Below are 13,653 nucleotides of genomic sequence, written 5' to 3'. Positions count from 1 at the left end.
GCATTGGAGAAAAGAGTCTCTTCAACAAATGGTGTTGGGAAAACTGCATAGCTACATGCAGATGAATGGAACAACCCCTTTCTTATACCACACACAAAAATAAAGTGGGTTAAAGATCTAAACATGAGACCTGAACAATTTAATTAATGCCTAAAAGAAAACATAAGTAGTATTCCCTTGGACATCATTCTTAGCAACATATTTATGGATATGTTTCCTCAGGCAAGGGAAACAAAAGCAATAATAAACTATTGGGACTACACCAAAATAAAAAGCTTTTGCACAGCAAAGGAGACCATCAACAAAACAAAAAGGCAACCCAGTGAATGGGAGAAAATATTTGCAAATGGCATCTAATAAGGGGTTAATATCCAGAATACATAAAGAACTTACACAATCAACATCAAAAAAACTAAACAATTTAATTAAGAAATGAAGCAAGGACCTGAAGAGATATTTTTCCAAAGAAGAGATACAAATGGCCGACAGACACATGAAGAGATGCTCAAATCACTAATCGTCAGGGAAATGCAAATCAAAACCACAATGAGATCTCACCTCACACTAGTCAGAATGGCTAGTATCAGAAAGACAAGAACTAGCAAGTGTTGGTGAGGATGTGGAAGAGAACCCCCATGCACTGTTGGTGGGAATGTAAATTGATGCAATCACTGTGGAAAACAGAACGGGTTCCTCAAAAAATGAAAAACAGAAATATCCTATAATTAGTAATTCCACTACTGGGTATTTACCCAAGGAAAATGAAAACACAAATTTAAAAAGACATATGCACCCCTGTGTATATTGCGCCATTATTTACAGTAGCCAAATTATGGAAGTAGCCCCAGTGTCCATTGATAGATATATGGATAAAGAAGATGTGGTCTATATATACAAAGGAATATTACTCAGCCATAAAAAAGAATGAAATCTTGTTATTTGCAACAACATGGATAGATCTAGAGGGTATAATGCCAAGTGAAATAAGTCAGAGAAGAAACATAAACAAAATAAACAGACTTAACTATAGAGAACAAACTGATGGTTACCAGAGGGGAGGTGGGTGAGGGGAATGGGTGAAGTAGATGAAGGGGATTAAGAGTACATTTATCTTAAGAACCATGAGAGACAATGGACTCTGAAAAACAAACTGAGGGTTCTAGAGGGGAGGGAGGTGGGAGGATGGGTTAGCCTGGAGATGGGTATTGAGGAGGGCACGTTCTGCATGGAGCACTGGGTGTTATGCACAAACAATGAATCATGGAACACTATATCTAAAACTGATGATGTAATGTATGGGGATTAACATAACAATAAAAAATTAAAAAAAAAAGAGTACATTTATCTTGATGAGCACTGAGTAATACATAGAACTGCTGAATCACTATATTGTACACCTGAAACTAATATAACACTGTATGTTAACTATACTGGACTTAAAATTTAAAAAAAATATGGGGATATGTACACATTTGATAGAACTATAGGCAAGGGAATGATTTAACACAAAATTCAGGGTTGTGGTAACCTCTGAGGGGAAAGTAGGAGGACGTTTGGAGCAACACTAATAGGGAAGTTGAGTTTCTTAAACTGGGTGGTGAATACAGGGATATTCTATTTTATTATTCTTTTAATTGACTTACCCTTTATGTTTGTATGAGAGGTTTTATAATTTTAAAAATCAGCCAACAGCCAAATCACTTTAACATAATTCCTTTGTTTCTCTTGGTCTTGACATTTATACAGCCTTTCCGTAATACCAGGCATTTAACAACCAGTAAATTATAGTTTATAAAAATCAAATCAATTATTTCTTTAAGATTTTCAATTAATTCAGTTGAATTCAATTCAATTTCAATTAATTGAAGCCTTAATTCTGTTCTTTATACAAGTCTGATACTCATTTTCAATTTAAATTAGAAATTCATTTTTTTATGTATATTCAATTTTCATTTGACTTTTGAAGTATTAGTTGTAAATACTTGATGTGTATTTTTACTTTAAGAAGTCTTTTAACATTTTAATAAATGTTAAAAACAAATACTAGGTAATTCATCCTTGATAATTTTTATTTTTCCTGGCAGCTAGCATTGGATATGTGGAGGAAATTGATGGTTGAACCACTTCAGACCATCCTTATCCGAATGTTGCTCCGAGAAATAAAAAAGTGAGTACTGATATTTGTCTTCTTGAGTCAATTCTAATTTGCTGTTTGAAATGGTTTCAAATAGTGTACAGTTGCATGGCTGTTAACTAGACATAGGCCTTGGTTTACTTAAACAAGCCTCATTTTCCATCTTAATGCCAATATTCTAAAATGGTTTTATAATCTTTTTTTGATAGGTCTTTGGTCTTTAGCCCAATATGCTTAGTAAATAAGTAAGTCCCTGAAGGAAGTGACCTGTCATTTGTTGTTGCAAGCCTGATACCTCTTGGATCTTCCAGGGCATAGCTGAATTGTTTGAACATATTCTCTCAGTTTAAATCTTGAAAGGATAACATACCTATTCAAGAATACAAATTTTTCTAGGTAGTTGGTTACCTCATAGCTCCAGTGTTAAATTCGTAACTTGTCTATATGTGAGCTTAGTTTGTAGGAAAATGGCTACCCACTCTACTCATGGGCCAGCATGAGTTTACCTAATTGCTGTGTGAATAGAATTTAAGAGAGTAAGTTTTCCTGTGGAGTCCAGAATAGAAGATCCTTGGGTCAGCTCTGGCCTAAAAAATTCTTTTTTTTTTTTTAATTTTATTTTATTATGTTATGTTAGTCACCATACAATACATCATTAGTTTTTGATGTAGTGATCCACACTTCATTGTTTTCGTATAACACCCAGTGCTCCATGCAGTACATGCCCTCCTTAATACCCATTACTGGGCTAGCCCATCCCCCCACCCCCTTCCCCTCTAACACCCTCAGTTTGTTTCTTAGAGTCCATAGTCTCTCATGGTTCATCTCTCCCTCCAATTTCCCCCCCTTCATTTTTCCCTTCCTTCTCCTAATGTCCTCCATGTTATTCCTTAATGTTCCACAAATAAGTGAAATCATATGATAATTGACTTTCTTTGCTTGACTTATTTCACTTACCATAATCTCTTCCAGTCCCATCCATGTTGATGTAAAAGTTGGGTATTCATTCTTTCTGATGGCTGAGTAATATTCCATTGTATATATGGACCACATCTTCTTTATCCATTCATCTGTTGAAGGGCATCTCGGCCCTTTCCACAGTTTGGTTATTGCAGACATTGCTGCTGTGAACATTGGGGTGCATATGGCCCTTCTTTTCACTACATCTGTGTCTTTGGGGTAAATACCCAGGAGTGCAATTGCTGGGTCATAGGGTAGCTCTATTTTTAATTTTTTGAGGCACCTCCACACTGTTTTCCAAAGTGGTTGTACCAACTTGCATTCCCACCAACAGTGTAGGAGGGTTCCCCTTTCTCCACAACCTCTCCAACATTTGTTGTTTCTTGCCTTGTCAATTTTTGCCATTCTATCTGGTGTAAGGTGGTATCTCAAAGTGGTTTTGATTTGAATTTCCCTGATGGCTAATGATGATGAACATTTTTTCACGTGTCTGTTAGCCATTTGTATGTCTTCTTTGGAGAAGTATCTGTTCATGTCTTCTGCCCATTTTTGGACTTGATTATTTGTTTTTTGGGTGTTGAGTTTGAGAAGTTCTTTATAGATCTTGGAAATCAGCGCTTTGTCTGTAGTGTCATTTGCAAATATCTTCTCCCATTCTCTGGGTTGCCTCTTTGTTTTGTTGACTGTTTCCTTTGCTGTGCAGAAGCTTTTTATCTTGATGAAGTCCCAAAAGTTCATTTTTGCTTTTGTTTCACTAGCCTTTGGAGATATATCTTGAAAGAAGTTGCTGTGGCCAATGTCAAAGAGGTTATTGCCTATGTTCTCTAGGATTTTGATGGATTCCTGTCTCACATTGAGGTCTTTCATCCATTTTGAGTTTATCTTTGTGTATGGTGTTAGAGAATGGTTGAGTTTCATTCTTCTGTGTATAGCTGTCCAATTTTCCCAGCACCGTTTATTGAAGAGACGGTCTTTTTTCCATTGCATATTTTTTCCTGCTTTGTCGAATATTATTTGACCATAGAGTTGAGGGTCCATATCTGGGCTCTCTATTCTGTTCCATTGGTCTCTATGTCTGTTTTTATGCCAGTACCATGTTGTCTTGGTGATCACTGCTTTGTAATATAGCTTGAAATCGGGCAACGTGATGCCCCCAGCTTTGTTTTTCTTTTTCAACATTTCCTTGGCGATTCGGGGTCTTTTCTGATTCCATACAAATTTAAGGATTGTTTGTTCCAGCACTTTGAAAAATGTCATTAGAATTTTGATCAGGATGGCATTGAAGGTATAGATTGCTCTGGGTAGCATAGACATTTTAACAATGTTTATTCTTCTGATCTATGAGCATGGAATGTTTTTCCATCTTTTTGTGTCTTCTTCAATTTCTTTCATGAGTGTTCTGTAGTTCCTAGAATATAGATTCTTTACCTCTTTGGTTAGGTTTATTCTGAGGTATCTTATGGTTTTTGGTGCTATTGTAAACGGAATCGTTTCTCTAATTTCTCTTTCTACAGTTGCACTGTTAATGTGTAAGAAAGCAACTGATTTCTGTGCATTGATTTTGTATCCTGCCACATTACTGAATTGCTGTATGAGTTCTAGTAATTTGGGGGTGGAGTCTTTTGGATTTTCCACATAAAGTATCATGTCAACTGTGAAGAGAGAGAGTTTGACTTCTTTGCCAATTTGAATACCTTTTATTTCTTTTTGTTGTCTGATTGCTGTTGATAGGATTTCTAGTACTACGTTGAACAGTAGTGGCGAGAGTGGGCATCCTTGTTGTGTTCCTGATCTTAAGGGAAAGGCACTCACCTTTTCCCCATTGAGGATGATATTCGCTGTGGGTTTTTCATAGATGGATTTTATGAACTTGAGGAATGTTCCCTCTATCCCTATACTCTGAAGAGTTTTAATCAGGAAAGGGTGCTGTATTTTGTCAGATATTTTTTCTGCATCAATTGAGAGGACCATATGGTTCTTCTCTCTCTTCTTATTAATGTGTTCTGTCACATTGATTGATTTGCAAATGTTGAACCACCCTTGCATCCCGGGGATAAATCCCACTTGGTCGTGGTGGATGATCCTTTTAATGTATTGTTGGATCCTATTAGCTAGGATTTTGTTGAGGATTTTGGAATCCATATTCATCAGGGATATTGGTCTGAAATTCTCCTTTTTGATGAGGTCTTTGCCTGGTTTGGGGGTTAAGGTAATGCTGGCCTCATAGAATGAGTCTGGAAGCTTTCCTTCTGTTTCTGTTTTTTGAAACAGCTTCAGGAGAATAGGTATTATTTCTTCTTTGAATGTTTGGTAGAATTCCCCCGGGAATCCATCAGGCCCTAGACTCTTGTTTTTTGGGAGGTTTTTGATCACTGCTTCAATTTCGTTACTGGTTATTGGCCTATTCAGGTTGTCAGTTTCTTCCTGTTTCAGTCTTGGGAGTTTATAGGTTTCCAGGAAGGCATCCATTTTATCCAGGTTGCTCAATTTCTTAGCATATAGTTGTTGATAATAATTTCTAATAATTGTTTCTGTTTCCTTGGTGTTAGTCGTGATCTCTCCCCTTTCATTCATAATTTTATTAATTTGGGTCCTTTCTCTTTTCTTTTGGATAAGTCTGGCCAGTGGTTTATTGATCTTATCAATTCTTTCAAAGAACTAGCTTCTAAGTTTCGTTGATCTGATTTACTGTGTTTCTGGTTTCTAATTCATTGATCTCTGCCCTAATCTTAATTATTTCTCTTCTAATGTGTGGCTTAGGCATCGTTTGTTGCTTTTTCTCTAGTTCTTTAAGGTGTAAAGTTAGTTGGTGAATTTGGGGTTTTTCTGGGTTTTTTTGAGTGAGGCTTGGGTGGCTATGTATTTCCCCTTTAGGACTGCCTTTGCAGTATCCCATAGGTTTTGGACTGATGTGTTTTCGTTCTCATTGATTTCCATGAATTGACCTGTCATTTGTTGTTGCAAACCTGATACCTTTTGGATCTTCCAGGGCATAGCTGAATTGAACTGAATATTGAATATTGAACTGAATATTCTCTCAGTTTAAATCTTGAAAGGATAACATACCTATTTGAGAACACAGATTTTTCTAGGTAGTTGTTTACCTCTTAGCCCCAGTGTTAAATTCGTAACTTGTCTATATGTGAGGTTAGTTTGTGGGAAAATGGCTTTCCACTCTACTCATGGGCCAGCATGGTGGACTCTTTACCTAACTGCTGTGTGAATAGAATTTAAGAGAGTAAGTTTTCCTGTGGAGTCCAGAATAGAAGATCCTTAGGTCAGCTCTGGCCTAAAAAATTCTTTTTTTTTTTTTTTTAAGATTTTATTTATTTATTTGTTTGACAGAGAGAGACAGCGAGAGAGGGAACACAAGCAGGGGGAGTGGGAGAGGGAGAAGCAGGCTTCCCGCGGAGCAGGGAGCCTAATGCAGCGTTCGATCCCAGGACCCTGGGATCATGACCTGAGCCAAAAGCAGACGCTCAACCGACTGAGCCACCCAGGTGCCCCTGGCCTAAAAAATTCTTACTAGACTTCAGTTTTGGGGAATCAGAAGCACTAAAAGTCAGTCATACAGCTGTGTGTATAATAAATTTCATTTTACTGGAACTGATGTTGTAGGAATTATCTAGACCAGCGAGTTGCAGTGTGATGATGGCCACTCCATCTGAAAATGCTTTCTTTAAGAATACCCAAATATGAGTTTTTTTATGTGAGGGGAGAGAAGAGGAAAGCATTGTTCTTTCTATGGGGTCCTCATAGGACATTAAAAAAAAAACAAACAAATAAACAGAAACAAAAAACAAGCCACCAAAGAGGATAAGGGAATATTTTAGAATTTAATGTTAATGCTAAATAGTAGAAAGTAGACGGTAGCAATTAGTAACTTGGTTTTAAAAAACCGTCGCTCACCCTTTTTTTTCCCAAAGATAGGGAGATGGAGAGAAAAGGATAGTGAAGGAGTAGGGTGGGAAAATTTTTTTTCTTTCTCTTTTCTTTACTAAACCATAATTAACTAAAAGAACACTCCCAACAATATTTGTAGGTTCTAATGTATTTATTTTGCTATGAAATATTAACTGTTTCTTGACTTGGAATTCAGCTATTTTACATTAAGTTTATTGAAAATACTGTTTCAATTTTCTAAATGTAGTTTTTTTTAAATGTCCCTTTTAATATGTTTTGTCCCAACCTAGTAAATCTTCTTAAGTGTGATTGTTAGCTTGTTAAAAATGAATTTGATGAGAAATTAAAGAAAATCTAACTGCATATGAAAAATAGTACAATAGTAATAAAACAATAATAAAAATTAAAAAATAATACAATACAGGATATTTTGGAAAAGACATAGAGGTTATTTGGTTACAGATATTAGGCCAACTTGTCTTAATTTTGTTGTTATAATCAGCTTCCATGAAAGTATTATTTGACATGCCCTACTAATCTAATATCTCATTCATTTTTCATGTGTACTGTATTAAGTAGGTGTTATCCCACATTTTACAGCTAAGGAAACTAAGGCATAACAACAACAACAATAATAATAAAATATGGGGAAAAAATGATAATAATAAAATATGGGAGCTCTGTGCCAAGAAGTATTCTAAAAGCTTTACCTGCATTATCCCATTTAATACTCATAACTCTGGGATGTTGATACTACTTCTATTCCCATTTTACAAATAAGATGTCAGTGGTGGTACTCTAACAAAGCTAATTTGAGTCCAGCCCCTATCTTCTTAATTCCAGGGATTCAAATATGGCTTCTGCAAACTCTAAATCCATTATGCCTATCTTTTAAATTCACAGAATATTTCTTTCATTCCTAGTTCTAGTACTTTAGCTTTTATATACACTTTAGTTTTATAATGCTTTGAATATTCTAGTAATTTTACACACAGTTCTTTATTTGATCTTAAGGAGGCAGGGCAAGTTTTATTTATAAGTAAGTAAATTGAACTTCAATAAGTAGAAATGACTTACTGAATTTGAAATAGCTAAGGAAAGAGACTCCATGCCTACAAACTTCCAGTTTTGGTATTTCCACTGCTTTGCTTTAATATCTATTTATCCATTGTCATTTGAGATAATATGGCCAGATATCATAACTTCCATTACAAGGACAAGTGGCTTTGGTAGGTATTCCCCATTGGTAAACTTGTCTGAGCCTTATAATGGGATGTGATGGTGAATATTATCATAGGCTCATTTTACAAATGGGGAAAATGAGGCTTGAGAGGATAGTCAACTTACTCAGGTCACATATCTAGTATATGGGTTAATGAGAATCAGAAGTTAGGTCATTCTGGTCCTTGAGTCTGTGGTCTTACCCATATATTACATATTCTTAGCAGTAGTTTGCTGAAGTTGCATCTCATTGCCATTGCTGCTAACAAAGAAGTATTTTATTGTGTGTGCCTACAACTTCTTTGTGGAAAGAGCTCCAGCAAACTTAGAGAAAAAATCTTTTCAGATCTAGCAGAGCATATTACAAGTTTGATTTACTGTCAACTTATTCACAATTTCCTTTCCCTGTAATCATCCCTAGGTTCCTAGATATTCTCTACAAGTTTCTAAAGGGCATTACTGTGAACTTATGGTTTCTCAGATCTGGCCACTGAAAATCAAGCTTACACAAGGGATGTTTAAAAGCATTAACTTTCTACAAAAAAATTATAAAAGTAAAATATGTTGATTGTACATACTTAAAAATGTAAAGAAAGTTAAAAAGAGAAATTAAAAGACTTTTACTTCTCCCCTGATGCCTTCAGTTCTGTTATTTGAAGCAAACCATTATTAAGGATTTAAAGTATTTTTAATAGAAATTTTCCATGCATTTAAGATTGTATATGTGCATATATATATGTGTGTACATGCATTTATATGGATGTGTCTATGTATATATCTACACACGTATATATTACATATACACACATACATATGTACTTGCATCCCGGGAGTTTACATAAGTATTAAGAATACTTAAAATATATTTTTCTTAAAAATTAGAACAGATTAGTGGTTGGTGTGAGACTATAAAGTGGTAGTATGAGGGAGTTAGTTGCTTTATGGTGATAAAGTAGTTGTATATCTTGAATATAGTGGCAGTAACATGAATCTAGATATGTGATAAAACTGCATAGAATTACATATATACAAACAAATAATTGCGCATAAAAACTGAATAAGGTCAAAAATCTAAATAAGGTCTATAGGTTGAATCAATGTTGATTTCCTGTGATTGATGTTGTATCATAATTATGTAAGATGTTACCACTAGAGAAAACCAGATGACCATTTTCAGGACCACTCTATATTATGTTTGCAACTTCCTGTGAATCTATAATTATTTCAAAATTAAAAAATATATTTTTTAAGTTTAACTGGCACATAAAATGTGAATATCCCAGTTTTCTTCCTTTTAGCTGCAACTTTCTTCTCTTCCCAAGTAACTACTGATGATGGTTGTACCATCATTGTAAATATTTGTTTATTTAAGTACAGTGGTTTTTATTTATTTTTTTTCTGTGTGGAATCTTTATATTCCTTTAAGAAGATGATGCAAGCTCTGGAGCCTCCCCCCATAAAGATACTGAATATACATATGCACACAAAACTTTACATACTTTTTAGAAGGTTTATGGATTCATAGGATCAGAATTGCTGCCTTAGAATTTACATGGTGGACTTCTTTATCCCCAAGAGAATCATTTGGCAAATTGTAATCTGAAATAAGTGTCTGTGCTTAATATTTGTTAAATTGGAAAAGTTTTATTTATTCTGAAATTATAACTCAGCAGCAAAGCAGTCATGACTTTAGCATCCTCTCTCTGTTGTATAATCATAAACAAAGGCAAGAATTAAGTGACAAATGGAAAAAAAAAATTTGAATTCATAGCTCCTGGGTTTTTTTGTTTTGTTTTGTTTTGTTTTTGAACTCTTCCTACTTTCACCACTATTCTAACATCATACCCCTGTTAGATTCCAAAGTTTCCTACAGGTGTGGTTCCCTATCAGGGCTCTTTTCTGTTCCATTTGTTTGTCTGTCCTTGGGCCCATGCCTCACTGTGTTTATTATTATAGCATAATAAGTCTTGATATCTGGTAAGGCAGATTTGCCCTCCATAAGCCAGAAGTGTTCTTGCTGTTATTTGACCCTTTACTCTTTCATATACAGGTCATAATCATCTTTTTTTTTAAAGGTGATTATAAGTTACCTAGAAAAAATTTTCTGCAGTATTGAAATTGAGTTGAATATATAAGTTAGTTTGGAGAGAATTTACATCTTTATTAAACCTTCCTATTAAGTTATTCCTATTACATCTTCCTATTATCTCCTAATAAGTTTTTATAAATTTATTTGTAAATGTTCTTCATTCATTTTGTTTGATTTATTTCAAGATACTTCATATTCTCTGATACTGGTACAAAAAGTTTGTATAATTATCCATTCTATTTGTTTTCTGCTCATGTATTGAAATACAGTACTCCTAATATATAAATTTTACATTCAGCCACTTAGTTAAATTCCATCATTTCTAGCTTCTTCTCCAAGAAAAAAAAGTGTCATTTCTAAAAATTTGTGCTTATTTTTGTGCTATCTATGTAAGCTATCATAATCTGTAAATGATAATTATGTTTCCTTTTTGTGTGTGTGCACATACACTTGCTGTGCACACACACACACCTCAATGACCAGGACCTCCACAGCAATGTTGAAGAGGAGTGATGGATAATGAGCATCTTTTGTCTCTTTCCTCATTTTAAAGGTTACACATGTAACATTTCCTCTTTTAAAATGATGCTTCCTCTAGTTTTTTTATTAGATATTCTTTATCAGAATGATGAAATTAATTTGAATTTGGTATTGAATTTTATAAAATGATTTCTATTTGTATTGAGTGATCATGGTTTTTTTCTATTAATCTGTTAGTGTGGTAGGTTACATTTATGGATTTTTTAATATTAAACTATCCTCATATAACTAGAATAAAACCCAGGTTGGTTGTTGTCTATAATAATTTTTATAAACTTTTGCATTTGATTTGCTAAATAATACTTTATTTAGAATTTTGAATCTATATCCATGAATGGAATGGGCCTATAAATATTCTTTCTCATAATGTCTTTGGTTTGGTATCAGGCTCATCCTTGTAGGATGGATTAGGGGCTATTCCCTCTTTTTCTTTTGAGTAAAAGAGTGTATAAAACTGGGGTGATCATTTATTAAAATTTATTTAAATTCAGTTAATTAACATATATTGTATTATTAGTTTCAGAGGAAGAGTTCAGTGACTCATCAGTCTTACATAACACCCAGTGCTCATTACAGCACGTGCCCTCTTTAATGTTCATGGGGTGATCATTTTTTGGAGTATTTAGTAAAACGTCCTGCAAAACCATCTGGGTCTAGAGTTTCTTTGTAAGAAGAATTTTTTTTCACGTTTACAAATTAACCTTTGCCTTTATTTTCTATTATTGAAGTATAGCTGACATACTATGTTATATTCGTTGCTGGTGTACAACATAGTGATTTGACAGTTTTATACATTACTCAGTGCTCACCACGATTAAGTGTAGTCACCATCTGTAACCATACATTATTAATATTATTGACTATATTTCCTATGATGTACTTTTCATTTCCGTGACTTATTTATTTTTACAACTGGAAGTTTATACGTCTTAATCCCTTCACCTGTTTTGCCTATCCCCGCCCTACTCACATCCCCTCCAGCAGCCACCAGTTTGTTCTCTGTATTTAAGAGCCTGCTTTTTTGTTGTTGTTATTTGTTTTGTTTTATAGATTATACGTGTAAGTAAAATCATGTAGCATTTGTCTTTTTCTGTCTGACTTATTTCACTTAGCATAATACCCTCTAGGTCCATCCATGTTGCAAATGGCAAGATCTCATTTTTAATGTCCGAGTAATATCCCATTGTATATGTATACTGCATCTTTATCCATTCATTCAATCAGATACTTTGGTTGCTTCCCTCTTTTGGCTCTAGTAAATAATGCTGCAGTAATTGCAGGGGTACATATATCTTTGTGAATTTGTGTTTTCATTTTCTCTGGATAAGTACCCGAATAGTGGAATTACTAGATTATAGGATATTTCTGTTTTTCATTTTTTTGAGGAACATCCATTCTGTTTTCCACAGTGATTGCATCAATTTACATTCCCACCAACAGTGTATGGGGGTTCCCTTCCACATCCTCACCAACACTTGTTATTTCTTGTCTTTTTGATACTAGCCATTCTGACTAGTGTGAGGTGAGATCTCATTGTGGTTTTGATTTGCATTTCCCTGATGATTAGTGATTTGAGCATCTCTTCATGTGTCTGTTGGCCATTTGTATCTCTTTGGAAAAATGTCTGTTCAGGTCCTTGGTTCATTTCTTAATTAAATTGTTTTTTTTGATGTTGATTGTGTAAGTTCTTTATGTATTCTGGATATTAACCCCTTATTAGATGCCATTTGCAAATATTTTCTCCCATTCACTGGGTTGCCTTTTTGTTTTATTAATGGTCTCCTTTGCTGTGCAAAAGCTTTTTATTTTGGTGTAGTCTCAATAGTTTATTATTGCTTTTGTTTCCCTTTCCTAAGGACATATCCATAAATCTGTTGCTAAGGCTAAGGCTACCTATGTTTTCGTTTAAGCATTTTATGCTTTCAGGTCTCACATTTAGATCTTTAATCCATTCTGAGTTTATTTTTGTGTATGGTGTAAGAAACTGGTCCAATTTCATTAATTTGCATATAGCTGTTGAGTTTTCCCAACACCATTTATTGAAGAGACTGTCTTTTCCCTGTTGTATATTCTAGCTTCCTTTGACATAGATTAATTAATTGACCATAGAAGTATGGGTTCTCTATTGTGTTCTATATATCTATGTGTCTGTTTTTGTGCCAGTACCATACTGTTTTGATTTCTGCTGCCCTTTTTTTTTAAGATTTATTTATTTATTTCAGAGGGGGAGAGAGAGTGCAAGTGGGGGAAAGGGTAGAGGGAAAAGGAGATAAGTAGACTCCCTGCTGAGTGGGGAGCCTGATGTGGGGCTCGATCACAGGACCCTGAGATCATGATCTGAGCCTGAAATCAAGAGTCAGATGGTTAACTGACTGAGCCACTCAGGCACCCTGATTACTACAGCTTTGTAGGATATCTTGAAATCTGGGATTGTGATACCTTGAGCTTTGTTCTTTCTCAAGATTGCTTTGGCTATTCAAGGTCTTTTGTGATTCCATACAAATTTTATTTGTAGGGATTATTTGTTCTAGTTCTGTGAAAAATGCTATTGGTATTTTGGTAGTGATTACATTCAATTGGTAGATTCCTTTGGGTAGTATGGACATTTTAATGATAGGATTTTTCCAATTCACAAGCATTGTTTGTGCATTTTCAGTTCCTTTCATCAATATTTTATAGTTTTCAGAGTGTAGGTCTTTCACCTTCTTGGTTAATTTATTCCTAGGCATTTTATTCTTTTTGGTACAATTTTAAGTGTGATTTTTTAAAAAATTTCTTTTTCTGCTCCTTTATTATTAGTGTATAG

The 13,653-nt window shown here is 34.5% G+C and overlaps 1 protein-coding gene across 7 annotated transcripts in view; it reads left to right on the top strand.

Moving 5' to 3' along the window:
• The window catches only part of CUL2 (cullin 2), a 109,819-nt gene that overhangs the window by 46,062 nt on the left and 50,104 nt on the right, over positions 1 to 13,653 (top strand). For all 7 annotated transcript variants that reach the window (XM_036084153.2, XM_036084152.2, XM_036084157.2 and 4 more), the window contains one exon: positions 2,085 to 2,167. In XM_036084153.2, the coding sequence (XP_035940046.1) occupies positions 2,085 to 2,167 (83 nt within the window). The remainder of the gene's footprint in view (positions 1 to 2,084; positions 2,168 to 13,653) is intronic.

Source organism: Halichoerus grypus, chromosome 6 (assembly GCF_964656455.1).
Source record: "Halichoerus grypus chromosome 6, mHalGry1.hap1.1, whole genome shotgun sequence".
In the NCBI taxonomy this organism is placed as follows: domain Eukaryota; kingdom Metazoa; phylum Chordata; class Mammalia; order Carnivora; family Phocidae; genus Halichoerus; species Halichoerus grypus.
Note: the sequence above shows the minus strand (reverse complement) of the source record. Positions and strands in the feature narration are given on the sequence as shown.